Below are 13,267 nucleotides of genomic sequence, written 5' to 3' on the forward strand. Positions count from 1 at the left end.
GATGACACTTCTCGTTTCTGCGTTAAAAAAGTATATTTCAGACGACTTTATCAAATCATGACAAAGCACATGTAAATCTGCAATATTCCAAACTCTGACTCCATATGAAGCATTGCATCTGCACATACAGACTTCGTGTCGTAGGTTTCCCAGTAACTGTTTGCAACGCACACTTAAATCAGCATCTTTTTCCTCCTCTTCGGCATGTTTTAAAACAAAACAACAAAACTTGTAAGCTTGTGATCGGCATGAAGATATACTGAATTATTTACAAGGTTAGGATGGAACAGAAGGGCAGGACCGACAGCCAGGAATGCACTCCATGTCCTCAAACACGGACGGATATTTAGGCCACAGGTTTAAAGGAAAAAAAGGAAACAGCAGACAGACAACGTATATTACTGAATCAGAACTTAAATCAAATGGGCCCAATTTAAGATATAGATTAATCCCTGCAGATACTGTTTTGACTTGCACACGCAGTACGTCAAAGACAACAAGCAATTTTGGTAAATGTCCTCTAAGGTTTCGAAGAATCCCATGTGATTGGCATGTTCATTTGTTTACTATTTAATAGCAAATCCAAGGACAGATGAGAGCGAGGTGCAATGAGCCTGGAAGGCCTCCGCTCCAAAGGATGGCATGTCTTAGCACAGCCCGCCCGTCTGCTGCTGGAACACATCGATAGTGTCTTCATCTTCCATCTCCAGCTGTGAGGTTGATACAGAGAACACAAATTCACAACCACAAAGTTACAGAGTTACACAGGTTTCGAGATCTCTATTTCAAACCAGATTTAGAAGCTCACCCTCTAAAAGCAACAACCTGTCATGTGTTTCTTCTGCTTCTCACCTCAGGCCTCATCAATGCAAGAAAACCCCCAAATTCTCAGCACTGATAGAGCTGGCAGCAGCTACAGCACTCAGCTTCACTCCCAGCTTTAAGCAGAAGTGGGACAGAGCTGACGAGCTCTGCACTTCCTCCAGGTCCTGTCCTGCCCACAGCAGCACACAGGTGCCAGCATGTTTGGCACCACTGCTCATACAGATCTCCCACCCCAGCCAGGACAAAACAGGGAAGAAACTGAAGAAGCATTTTATAGCCATTTGCAGTAAAATCATCTTTCATACCTGCGCAGGTGTGTCTGCTTCATTAATAGGTTGTCCGTCAAATCTGAATCTGATCTGCCTCATAGACAAACCCTGCAAATTTATAGAGTAATACATGTGAGAAACCATCCTCTTAGTTTTGAATAAAATAAAACAAAAAGCATTTACTGATTCGCTGTCAGAACGGATAATAACAAAATTAAGATTTAAAGAACATAAACAAATGGGAAACTTCATGCCTCTGTTGCGGTGCAAATGGAGAGAGCAGAGTTGCTCAACGGATGCTGTGCTGCTGCTGTGGCAGCAAGGGCTCTGCAAGGAGCAACGGTGCTGGGCTGCACCTGGCTCTGACCCACAGCACCGTGCTGCTCTGCATGGCGTGCATGCGTGCGCGAGGGCCAGCCGTTCCTCATAAGGAGAAATGAGAGGCTTTAAATTCATTCAGCAGCCAACACTCCCAACACATGCGTAGAAGCCCCCTGCTCACAGTGCCTGCTCACACCTCACACAACTCCTGCTGGGCACCCGCTCCCAGTCCCGACCTTCCGATGAAGACAAGGACCCACGCCGTGTTTGAGGCACGGGATGGGGCCGAGCCTTCGGTGTGGGGAAGCGGAGAAAGGGCCCCACGTGCACCAGCAAGGCAGAGCGATGCCGGCGGCCCGAGCTTCCCTCCAGGAATGCGGCGCACGGCAGGGATGCGGTCGGCCCCGGCGCCCGCGGGGCGATGCGCGCACCTGCCGCTCGCAGTAGGCCTTCATCAGCTTGCTGAGAGGCGTGTGCCGCTTGATCTTGAACTGCACGACGGAGCCATCCTGCCCGGCCACCTTCAGGTTGATGTGGTCGTTCTCTGTCTTCACTCCTTCCTAGGAAAAACCGGACGGGCGGAGATCAGCGCACGGCGAGGCCCGACCCTCCCCCCCTGCTCCGCCTGCGACCCGCCCCGCGCCCGCCGAGCCCCCGCCGCGCCGCGCCGAGCTTACCTTGGGCTTCTCCTCCGACATGGCGGCAGGACGGGCCCAGAGGGTCCGGTAGGGGCGGGGAGGGCCCGGCCCGCGCGCTGCCTCCCGCCTGGCTCCCGCAGCCGCCGCCAACCGCCCGCAAGAGAGCGCGCTCAGCCGCGCCCCCACCGCCCCGCGCCAGCAACGCCGCGCCCCGATTGGCCGCCCGGCCGGTCACGTGAAAGGAGGGTGGGGGGGATGAGCGATCGCGCGCAGCTCGGCGCCTCTAGAAAGTGCGTCACGGAGTGGCGGAAGCGCCGCGAGCGAGGGGCGGAGCTCCGAGGGAGGGAGGGAGGGGCGAAGCACGGCGGCGCGGGCCCGGTCTTATGGCGCCCCCTTGCGGGCGTACCGCAAATATCACGCCGCGCTCAGGAGCCGTGCCTGGGGCTGCAGGGTCCGCGCTTTCTGCGAGCGCCACGTGTGCTGTCAGCCCCACTCGGCTGTGTCACAAAACGGCATCAGTGGATGCTACCGCATACACGCAGCGCTCCTCTGTACTGCAAATCCACTCTAGCCCCGTGTAAGCCCCTATCCTCACAGGACATAAACACACAGCCCTGTGCTCAACTCTCCCTGCTCTAAAGAAACTCAGTCCTACCCCTGCCCATTGCCATGATGGCAACCCAGGCCCAGCTGAAAGCCACACTTGTGTGGAAGCAGAATGAAGCATTCACACGGGGATAGTAATCAAATCCATTTAATACATCTTTACCATACTGCATATGCATCAGAACCCTACCATATTGCTATCAGTAACAGGCACTGAGCCCAGGAGATGATCGAGAAAGGCACAGAGGTAGAGGGGCTGTGAAGGGACCCTGGATTAGTTGCAAGTGAAATGTGCACGTAGGCCTGCCCCCAGAGGCCCAAGGCAGCTAGAAACCAACACTGTGAGGGGATGCTGGTATGTGGGCACGTGCATGCAGCTGGAGACAGCCAGGCCACCCTCTGAGTCACTTCCATGCAGAGGGAGACGACAGCCTCATGCCACACATACCCAGCTTTGCATGAGGCAGGAGAAGGAAGACACGCTGGGCCACTCAGGACCTCAGCCAGGCACCGTGTTGCATTGTGCTGGGCTGCCACCCCCAGCTGGGTTAAGGAGGAGTGTGAAGCCCAGTGCTACTGCCACCAAGTTGTCAGGCACAGAATGAAGTTTCAGCCTGGCCCAGCACTGCAGCTGATGGCTGGCTGCCTCAGCACAGCCTCTGCAGCAAAAGCCCAGGGCAAGCTGAGAACTGGAGTGGGGAATGGGGGAGTCACTGAGCAGGGCTCGTGGCAGCACGTTGCACCATAGGGATCTTCTGGAAAGTGACCCAGAGTGAGGTGGGTCTACAAGGAGGATGCCATTTTCCAGGTGTGACAGATCCAGAGAGGCTAGTTCTCAAATTTTGCATAAGGGTTCTCCTCCTTGAACAGGCCTGGAAGAAAAGAGAGTCACTGAGACCCCCAGGAGCAGCACTCACCGCTCTGGGTGACAATTCTTTGCCAACCATCCTCTGCTCACCTGTTCTAGAAACACGTACCAGTGTCTTCCTGGAAGACTGTGCCCACACCACCCCATCACCTATCCCTCATGGGATACACACCAAGCACTGTGTTCAATCCTGAGCCCCTCACTACAAGGAGGAAGTGTGTCCAGAGGTCAGCAGAGCTGTGAGGGGTCTGGGGCACAAAATGTGATGGGGAACAGCAGAGGGAACTAGGATGGGTCAGAGAAGAGGAGGCTCAGAGGAGACCTCATTGCTCTGCAACTCACTGAGAGGAAATGGTGGTGAAGTGGGGAAATCGCCTCTGTTCCCAGATTAACAGCAGTGGGATGAGAGGTAATGGCCTTGAGATGCACCTCGGGTTGGATATTAGGAAAACATCATCCCCAGAAGTAGTGATGAGGCATTGGGAAGGGATGAGTTGCACAGGGAGGTGGAGTCACCATCCCCGGAGCTGTTCAAGAAGAGGATAGTTGTCACACTAAGGGACACAGTCTAGAGTAGTCAGAGACATGGGTTGATGGTTGGAGTAGATGTCAGTGCTCCTTCCAACTTTAAATGATTCTACAATTCTAAAGCTTAGTGCTAGCTGCTAGTGCAAGCCACTGTACCGTATTTTCTTCGGATTTCATCATGCCGTGACTTCATCTCTGCTCTCCTGCAAGAAACAAACAGGAAAGAAACCACAAGTCAGTGACCAGCAGAACAGAGCCAAGGAGGAGGAGCTCCAGCTCCCCACTCGCTCTCAGGCTAGGAAGCTCCATGCCAGCAGCCCTGCTCAGAGCCTTCAGGCTGCTGGTCTCCCTGCAGCCCCCCTCCCACAGGGCAGGAACTTCAGGGTGCATACACACCACCATCACAATGCTGCACCCACAGATCCCAGCAGGGACCCTGTTTGCAGCACAGACCCTCATGCAGAGGCTGCAGCACCATGCAATTGGCACAGCACTGGGTCAGCAGGCACAGGGCAATGAAACCTCACCTCTCCTCCTGGCGCACTCGCCTGCGCTCCCGCTCCCGGGCAGCTCGTTCATCCTCCTTGTCTGGCCTGCAGCAAAAAAGAGCCCATCAGCCCACACTGACCCACCTCCAGCAGCCCACAGCTGCACCTTAGGGACTCTTTGAGAGAACTGGGCACAGCCCGCTCCAATACTTGCTTTTTGCTCTTTTTCTTACAACAGCAGCAGCAGCAAACAACCAGCATGATGAGGATCATTCCACCCACCACAGACATGGCAATGATCAGGGCTTCAAAATTCACTGCAAGATGCAACAAAACACACTTAGCACCCCAGCGTACGGCTGCCTGCTGACAACCATGCAGCTCCTGTCACTGGGAGCATCAGTTGCTGAACTTGAAACAAGCATGACAGCCTGAGAAAGCAAGACAGACATCATCTACAGGTGTGCTCAGTGTTGGCACCAGCATGAATGCACCAGGCATGTTACTGCCAACCACAGTGCTGCAGAAAGCAGCTTCATGGCTCACCCAAGGCAAGGCTGCTAGGCTGGAGGCCAGGTATTGGAAATCAGCAGCAGTAGGCAAGAAACCTAACCATGCTTTTCACCTCCAACGGGAGTTCCTTCACCAGCAGTACCCCCAAAATGCACAGCTCTGCAGGGCAAGCCAGGGCTTCACATCACCCTGCCCACACAACACGCTGCTTTGCCCGGTGACGAAGGCCGCAGTCACACACCACAAACACAGCTTACAGCTAATCTCCTGGAGGACTAATCACCCCTGAGGCTCGTTTTGCAAGGTAAGGAATGTGTTCTTCCACAATGAGACCTTTTATGAAGCTACTTGCACAAAAACTAGTATTTCAGGGTCTTACACAAGGTTCAGGAGAGCACACAGCGGTGCTCACAAAGAGCAGACTCTCCCTCTGGCTGGTGTGGAAGCGGTTCTCACTCCCCCACAGGCAGTGAGGACAGCCCAGCCTCCAGAACAACAGCTGGCCACAGTTTAGCTGTGCTGCACCATGGGGACAAGTGATGGAAACTGAGCCCCAGCTTGTTCCCCTACCACCCCGCTCCCTAAAACCCAGGCTTTGTCCATGCACCAGCGTGCCACTGTGGCCCAAAGGAGACACCAAGCAGACAGGTCTCCCTACACTCACCCCAGCAGACACCCCAGCGTGCAGAGCGGAGCTCACAGAGATCAGCAGACGGGAGGATCCTCCGGACAGGGTACGGCACACACCTCCTGCTGCTGGCACACCACAGGCACTGCAGCATGCGAAAGCACAGCATTACTGCCAGGTACCATGCTCCTAAGTACCACAGCTACCACCATACTGTTCTGCAGCAGGTTCACCTCAGCAGGGAATGCAGATTTCCACAGCAAGTAAAGATGTTGAGAGCACTTCTACTGGCTTGCAAGGAAGGAGTAATCATAAAATCCTTTGTGTTCATTCTGTCCAGCTTTTTAGGGACAGAAGGCCTTTGAGACAGAACTTGGTACAGAACTGCTGGTACAGAAGATGCCCACCTGTGCCATCACTGCTTCCTCCCAGCCAGACCAGCTGCAGTGCCTCCACTCAGCCAGCTCCAGCCCGAGAATCAGAATCCCTACAGCTGAACTTGAGCATCTTAGGGATATTTTCCAGTCCTAACCCACACCACCGTGCCCAGCAACCATGTTCCTCAGTGCCACATTTCTGGATCACCTCCAGGGATGGTGAATACCACAACCTCCCTGAGCAGCCATGCCTTGCTGCCCACAGCCCCCAGACCAACTTGCTTGGCTTTGGCCAGAACTTCCTGGCCAAGTCAGCAGTGAGGTCTGTCTCAAGCCCAAACTTCCTGCTTTCAAGGCTGAGTGATGGAGGAGGTTTGCAGGAGAGCACATAGCCTACAGCTGCCACCCTGGCAGCCTATCCTGCCCCCACACACCTGTGGTGGGGCTGCATACATCAGGAACACCAAGAGGAAAGCTAACTGTTTCAAGGCTAAGAGACCTCTGGAAAGAGCCTACCCTGATCTGCTGCATGCAAGGCAACCTGCAAGAGGTGAGGGCACTCAACCAGCAAGCATCTGCTCGTTGTGCTGGGCAGTCAGGTGCTCCAGCATTCACAGGACTCACCTGAGCACAAGCAGCAGCTCACATTCTTGAGGAGGAGCCCAGCATATTAAACGACTCAAGCAGCACACCATGAGACTCAAGCACTTTCTAGCAGCTACTCCCTGAGCACCAACGGGCACTGGTCCTCACGCTGCCATGGGCAGATGGGTGGTACTCACAGTGTGCTTAGGGCAGGGACAGAGGAGCTCCAACAGGGAAAAACCTCTTCACACAGCCCCCCAAAGCACACACTATGCTTCTGGACATTAGGGAGAAGTCAGAGTTACTCCTGCTACTTACAGTGACATTCTTCAGGCACTCTTCGCAGCTTCTGTTTGTATACTGCTGACATTCTGTAGAAAAAAAAGAACAGAGTGAGACACCTGAGGAGCTTGTCTGTGTTACAAGCTCTGTGCTCCTTGGAGCCTGTTTTTGTCCCCACATTGCAAGGACCTGCGCCCTAGGACATGCTGCCATGCATTAAATGTTGCTCCCAGGCATGCCAACAGAGAGCCTGCTGCATCTGCAGCAGCACCGTGGTTCTGGAGGCAGATGCTGCCCCATGCCCTCCAGAAGCCACCTGAGCTACAGGAGATCAGAGCTGATTTCAGCAAGACCCAAAGGCAAACCCAAGCCTGGCCCATACTGACACAAAGCACTGAGCTGTTGGCTGCTCTGGATAGCTGAGCAGTGCTACCATGTGGCTGTCCAGAGACCTGCTGGGCAAGGACAGCCTGCACAAATCCCCTACCACTGGGTGAGAGGTCAGCCCAGTCAAACAGAACCCAGACAAGGAAGTTGCTGCAAGCAAAAGCAGTAGAGGGGCAGAAAGGAGCAACTGCAGCCCCACAGCAGAGCAGCCCCCCAATAACTGCAGCATGAGGAGCAATGCTTCGCAAAGCCCCAGTCCTGAGTGCCCCAAGTGTGTGAGGAGCAGAGCTGCATGCTCCCCTTGCAGCTGGGAGGAAGCCTCAGCTGCGGCCAAGTGTCAACAGCCGGTCACATGCTCCGCAGAGCCCTCCAAACAACCCAGCGATTTATTAACACTCAGATAAGGCTGTTTATGCACGGTGGAGAGGCTGAGATTGCATGCTCCGCACAGCCTGCAATGCTCTGGGAAGCCGCATCCTCCCCATTTCCCCAGCCAAGGCCAGGAAAGCATCACAGTCATTGGGTTGCCTCCACCCGTTTGCTTCCAGGCCGCTTGGAATCCACCCTTTTGCCCCGGGAGGCAATCGGACGGTTTACCACTTCCCCATCAGCATCGCTCTCCCTGGAGCATTCCCCTTGGGGAAGCTGCCAGCACTCCCAATGCCACACCACCCTCATGGCTCTGTGGGATCAGCACAGGACCCCAAACCCTGCGGCTACAGCCCCTTGCCACCGCAGCAACCCAGCCCCCCGCAGCGACAGGCGTCGTCTCAGCCCTCGCCAGCCACACACCGCTTCCCGACCGGGACCCTCCAGCTCACACTTGGTCACACTCTGCTTTCGGCAGCTGAACGGGAGAAGGCAGCAGTCACGCCGCTCCCACGCGCAGCCGCTTCCCGGAGCGGCCCCAACCCGGGACCACCGCCCCGCGGCACCCCCAGGACGGGCCCGCGGGATCAGCGCAGTCCCCACCCGATCCCCGCGCCGATCCCCCCGCTCACCTCCCGCCGCCTCCCGTTGTTGAGCGGCGGCCGCGAGGAGCAACAGCGGCACGACGAGCGACGCAGCGCACAGCCGCAGCACGGGCGGCGGGGCCATGGCGGCACCGGCACACGGGGGCGGTGGGGCGGCCGCCGCCTTTCTAGAGCCGTCGGGGTGGGGCGGGACCGACGGGGGCGTGCCGGGGGCGGCCCCGAGCCGTTCGGCACCGGAGCGCGGAACGCTGCGCGAACCCCACGCGTGGCGGCGGCGGGGCGAGGCGCGTCCCCGCTGCCGCCGTCCGTCCCCGCGGCGCCGGTCCGAGCGCGGTCCCGCCACGCGTGGACGCCGCCATACGGGTTTGGTGTCCGCACGGGGGGGAAGCGTTCGGGGGCTTTTTCACGGAGCTGGTCTGCTGCGATGGGACAGAGAGGTGCGTTCCAGCATCCCCCGGTTCGCCCCAAAGACCCCGCTTCGGCTGGCGGGTTGCCGGGTTGGAGCATCACTTGCCACGTTTGTGACGTCGTTCCAGCCCACCAGAAAGCAAAACATGGGGGAAAAAAAACCAAATTCTATAGCTTGAACACGTGGCATCGTGCCTCTGCGCCGCTGGCTTCGTCACGGAGCTCGTTGCCCGCTCTGGAGGCTCCAGCGATGTGTTCCCGGTGATGGAGTCCCGCTGTCTCGGAGAGGTCTGCCAAACCGCGCAGCAGGCGGAGTGCAGGGGAGGGGGGATTTGGCAGCTCCGCGGGAGAAACGTGGGGCCCCTCGCATGGAGCTGGCGGGGAACCGCGGCTGCCCCGAGGCACAGGGGCTTCCTCGGGAGGGAGTGGTGCTGGAGGCTGGATGGCAGCGGTGCCACTCATGTGCCTACCAGTGCCACCTGCGTCCCCCCCAGCACCACCCAAGTCCCCTCCAGTGCCACCTCTGCACCCCTCAATGTCACCGTATCTCCTTAAGTGCCACCCCTTTGCCCTCCGGTGCCATCACTGAGGGTCAGGCACGGCACGTCCCCTTTTGGGGAGCTCCGAAAGCAACCGGGAGGGGAGCAGCTCCCGTCCTGCTGTGTGCCAGCGGGGCCTTCCTGTGCACTCTCCTTATTTGTCGATGAAAGGTATTTTTGCCCCACTTAAGATGGCCTCAAGTGGTTTCCAAGGCAACAGTGCTAAAGTCATCACTGCCATGGAAACCCTCTCTTTGGCATAATATAAATATTTTCCTTGTGGAGGGAGGCTGGATGAGTGGGCGATGTGCTATTTTCTAGCGCTCGCTGGCTGCAGCAGGACAATCTCCAGGAGATGGGGGGGCCAGGGAGGATAAAATTAGCTCAGCACGGCGGCCGGCGATGGAGAGGGAGGCTGCCAGCATTGCGCTGGGGCTCTTGTGTCTCAAAAAGGGTTACTCTGCAAAGAGAGAAAGGAAAAATATGTCTGAGAGGGCAGAAGCCACTGCATCCATCATCAGGGCCATGTGGGAGCTGGGCTTTCCTGACAGAGATGCTGCTCCCATCCCACAGATCCCATCCTACAGCTCTCATCCCACTGCTCCCATCCCACTGTTCCCATCCCACAGCTCCCATCTCTCTGTTCCCATCCTACAGCTCCCATCCTGCTGCCCCCATCCCATCAATCCCATCTCAAAGCTCCCATCCCACAGCTCTCATCTCACTGTTCCTATTCCACTGCCCCCATCCCATCGCTCCCATCCCACTGCCCATGGGGCTGAGCTCAGGCAAACCCCATTGCTCACTTTGGCATTGCCCTACAGTGCTGCCCTGCTGGAAAAAGACCAAATCCCACAAACAGGCAGTGTGTCTCAGCTGCTCACTGGATCCCAGATAAAACCCCAAGGATCTGCAGGCTAAATATAGCCTGAGCCCCTGTAAATTAAACAAAAGCTTTTTGCCAGGCTCGCAGAAAGCTGGTTCCAGTGTTGGTTTTCTCTATGTAAGGTATAACTCCAGCAGGATCTGTTATTGTTAGCTGGAGCTCCCCGCGCTGCCGGCCCCCCTGGCATGGCTCTTTGGGAACACGCATCACATAGGGCTCAGCTTCTCCCTCCCAGCTGCTGCTCCTGCCTGACCCCCCACCCTGCAGTGATCCTCAGCCCCTCCTGTCCCAGCACCATCCTGCTTGTGCATCCCAGGTCCTCCGTTTGCACACACACCACTGCCTGCCCTGCTTTCATTGAACTCAACAGAAAAAGTCATCCCCGAGCCTGCCATGGCTATATTTAGTTGGAACTTTTCTGTCCAGGATTCAGACTCTATTTGGAAACCTTGTGCCTTGGCTCACCGCCAACCATCCTGGTTTTGTACAGTAATCCCTCAGCATATGGCAAATGGTTCTCATCTCCTCGCGGCTGCGGCACGGCCCCAGCAGTGCGACGGCACAGCTCTGAGCTGAAAGCGAGATGGGCTGTGGTTGTGGCCCCGCATCCCCAGACTAGAAGCTCTCGGAATAGGAATATCCTCCTTATGTTGCTTTCAAGCATCTTCAAAGCTGCCCTGACCCCACGGTTTCCCAGAGCTCCGATGGATGATGGGCTGTGCATCACAGCACCCATACATTTCTCCGTAGGTTGGCTTGGGTGAATCAGGGTTTAACACAGCCCTGTGTATGCACAGGGCTTGGTGCAGCCCCTCCATCTCCACCTGTTTGTGGGGAACTCCCTCTGCAGCTTTGCAGCACTGCAACCCTCATGCAAAAAGCAAAGTGAGGACGTGGCCTGGGTGTCCCCCAAAACCTTCAGCACTTTCAAATCGGCCTTAAGAGTGCTGGGGAGGCAGGACCTGGGGGTTTGTCAAGAGGGTTCCAGCCCCATGAGTGCAAAGGTTCCAGCTCTGCGCATAGCACTGTGTGTGCGTAAGTGCATTACAGCATCTCTCTTGGAAACCCTCAGCACTGATATTCCAGCCCATGGAAAGCAAAACCAGAGGTTCCCAATGATGTGCGCATTTCTCTTCTTATGAGACACGGGGAGGGATGGAGCCAGCTGGGAAAGGTGATCCCGTGGCTATTTACACAGCGCTTCAAAACAGTTTAAACTCAGGATGGGAATGATGATGTATAACAAAACTACCCGCTCCAGAACCTCCAGACCTTAATCCCACACTATTATTTTAATGCAGCAGGTTAAGGGATCTGATAGAGTGTGTACTCCAAGTGATGCTTCATCTCACTCCTTGCGGCCCGCAGTGGAAGCAGCTGGGAGGTGCTGCTGGGTGCCAGGCACCTGTGGGATGTGTGGGCTTTGAGAGCCCGGGGGGTGGAGTGAGAGTCCCGCAACGCCCCAGCACTGCTGGAGCCCATCCAAGCTGTATGGCTTTGCTGAGACACCCATGAGTGTGCTCCCTACAGCGCTGTGATTCATCCGCAGCCACTCGATTCAGCTGTAGCCTTTCATCTGCCGGGAACGTGGCATTTTCTTAAATCACATGGGTTTTTTGTGATGCTATTACACACCTACGGGTCCAGCTGTTCCATCCTGGATGCTTTCTGGATGGTGCCATCCTGTCTGAAAGGCACCAGCTTCTCACACAGCTCGGGTCCTGCAGCATAGGGTGGCACTGGGTCACACCACAGCCCAGCAGCAGCCCAGGGCTGTGGGCTGTCTGCAGGCAGCAGCGCCTGAGTGCTGAGCCCTGCCTGCAGGCTGTACGCATCCACGCATCCCACAGGGTGGGATCATTTCACGTCTATTTGCCATGGCTTCTCTCCATCTCAGCTAGCCAGCCTGGGAGTCGCAGCTCGTGGTGCCAAACGCCGCCCCGCCGTGTTTATTAACGATGATTGTAAAACCTTGGCAAACGCTTCTGCCAGCAGGTCTGCAGAAACCCCGCCGGATGCGGTGCCTCCGAGCAGATGGGGCTGGTTAGGAGGTGTCACGCTGCTAACAGCACCGCGCAGCTCTGCGCTCACAGCGCGCTCCGAGCCAGCAAAGAGCTGAGCTGACAGCGCGGGGAGTGCAGCTCTGAGTGCCCGGCCGGGCAGCACCTCTTCCTTCCCTGTTCTCACTGGCTGCAACTTCTCCTCCAGCGCACCGTGCCCGTATCCTCACTGCCATCATTGCTACTGTGCAGCACCGATGTGCTTAAAATCATGCACAGCACTGCTGCTGTGCTCAGCGGGCACTGCTTTGTGGTTTCCCCATCACTCCTCCTGTTTGCTCTGTCCTCCACCACCAAAAACCTCCCCGAGGTGCCCAGAGGCATTCAGTGAATGCTCATTGATGACATCAGCTGTTCAAGGCTGCACAGGTGCACAGGGAACCTCCATGCCTCCAAGCAGCCTCCACAACCATTTTTCCATATATTTTGGTGAGAGTGTGATTTTCTAACAATGCTGGGTTAAAATAACCACTGGGAACTGTCACCCACAGCACCATTTTCTAAATGTCATATCACATCAGTGTTAGGTGAGACCGGCACAGCGGGGCTGCATGGAAGCATCCCTCTCTGCTCTGTCAAGATGTAATTCCAGGAAGCTCCCTCCACGACTGGGATACAGGTGGAAATCCTTAGCAAAATATCTCCCTTAGCATATGGCTGTCCCCTTCTGAAGGCTACGCATTGTTGTCTTCTGCAGAGGGCTCAGCGTTGCTTGCCCACCCCAGCACCCAGGTGGAAAAGCTGTGCTGCATCCCTGCTTCACCCACACCATCCTTCCGTGGCAGCCAGCTCCTGGCTGCATGGGAGAGCTCAACAAAGCGGCCGGCTCAGGAGCACTCCAGCAGCGTGCCCAAGGGACACCCCTCCCCACGGCATTTTCTAATTTGAGGCAGATCTGTCACTCCGCAGGCCACACGCCGCGTCTCGCTGTGAGTTAATATAAAGCTGCGACCACCCGCGGGCAGAGCAGGAGAGCGCATCCTTCTCACGGCCACGCAGAGCAGAAGTGAAAAAAAAAAAGCCAAAAAAACAGCCTAGAAGTTTCTCCCATGGGTTTTTCCCCTTTGAAATCTGACATCTTTCCT

At 56.3% G+C, this 13,267-nt stretch overlaps 2 protein-coding genes across 2 annotated transcripts; both read right to left on the bottom strand.

Annotated features, from left to right (window-relative positions):
- Position 1: 1 nt before the first annotated feature.
- LOC125697582 (small ubiquitin-related modifier 3) lies at positions 2-2,256 on the bottom strand. Its single transcript, XM_048954942.1, has 4 exons — positions 2,093-2,256; positions 1,847-1,975; positions 1,131-1,202; positions 2-710 (listed from the first exon to the last, which is right to left on the bottom strand). Exons 1-4 carry the CDS (start codon positions 2,111-2,113, stop codon positions 648-650), a joined length of 285 nt encoding a protein of 94 aa, XP_048810899.1. The 5' UTR covers positions 2,114-2,256; the 3' UTR covers positions 2-647.
- Positions 2,257-2,791: 535 nt separating this feature from the next.
- LOC125697750 (PTTG1 interacting protein) lies at positions 2,792-8,477 on the bottom strand. Its single transcript, XM_048955311.1, has 7 exons — positions 8,317-8,477; positions 6,965-7,017; positions 5,721-5,829; positions 4,758-4,860; positions 4,583-4,648; positions 4,212-4,258; positions 2,792-3,531 (listed from the first exon to the last, which is right to left on the bottom strand). Exons 1-7 carry the CDS (start codon positions 8,411-8,413, stop codon positions 3,488-3,490), a joined length of 519 nt encoding a protein of 172 aa, XP_048811268.1. The 5' UTR covers positions 8,414-8,477; the 3' UTR covers positions 2,792-3,487.
- Between the last annotated feature and the right edge of the window lie 4,790 nt (positions 8,478-13,267).

Source organism: Lagopus muta, chromosome 9, assembly GCF_023343835.1.
Source record: "Lagopus muta isolate bLagMut1 chromosome 9, bLagMut1 primary, whole genome shotgun sequence".
Classification (NCBI taxonomy): Eukaryota; Metazoa; Chordata; class Aves; order Galliformes; family Phasianidae; genus Lagopus; species Lagopus muta.

Excerpts from the sequence above, each read along its gene's own strand:
- LOC125697750 (XM_048955311.1), bottom strand. The coding sequence starts at position 8,413 with ATGGCCCCGCCGCCCGTGCTGCGGCTGTGCGCTGCGTCGCTCGTCGTG. Across the intron at positions 7,018-8,316 it reads ACAACGGGAGGCGGCGGGAG|AATGTCAGCAGTATACAAAC; the intron begins GTGAGCGGGGGG and ends TTTTTTCTACAG. Across the intron at positions 4,259-4,582 it reads CGAGTGCGCCAGGAGGAGAG|GAGAGCAGAGATGAAGTCAC; the intron begins GTGAGGTTTCAT and ends TGTTTCTTGCAG.
- LOC125697582 (XM_048954942.1), bottom strand. The coding sequence starts at position 2,113 with ATGTCGGAGGAGAAGCCCAAG. Across the intron at positions 1,203-1,846 it reads AGGCCTACTGCGAGCGGCAG|GGTTTGTCTATGAGGCAGAT; the intron begins GTGCGCGCATCG and ends ATAAATTTGCAG. Across the intron at positions 711-1,130 it reads AAGCAGACACACCTGCGCAG|CTGGAGATGGAAGATGAAGA; the intron begins GTATGAAAGATG and ends TCAACCTCACAG.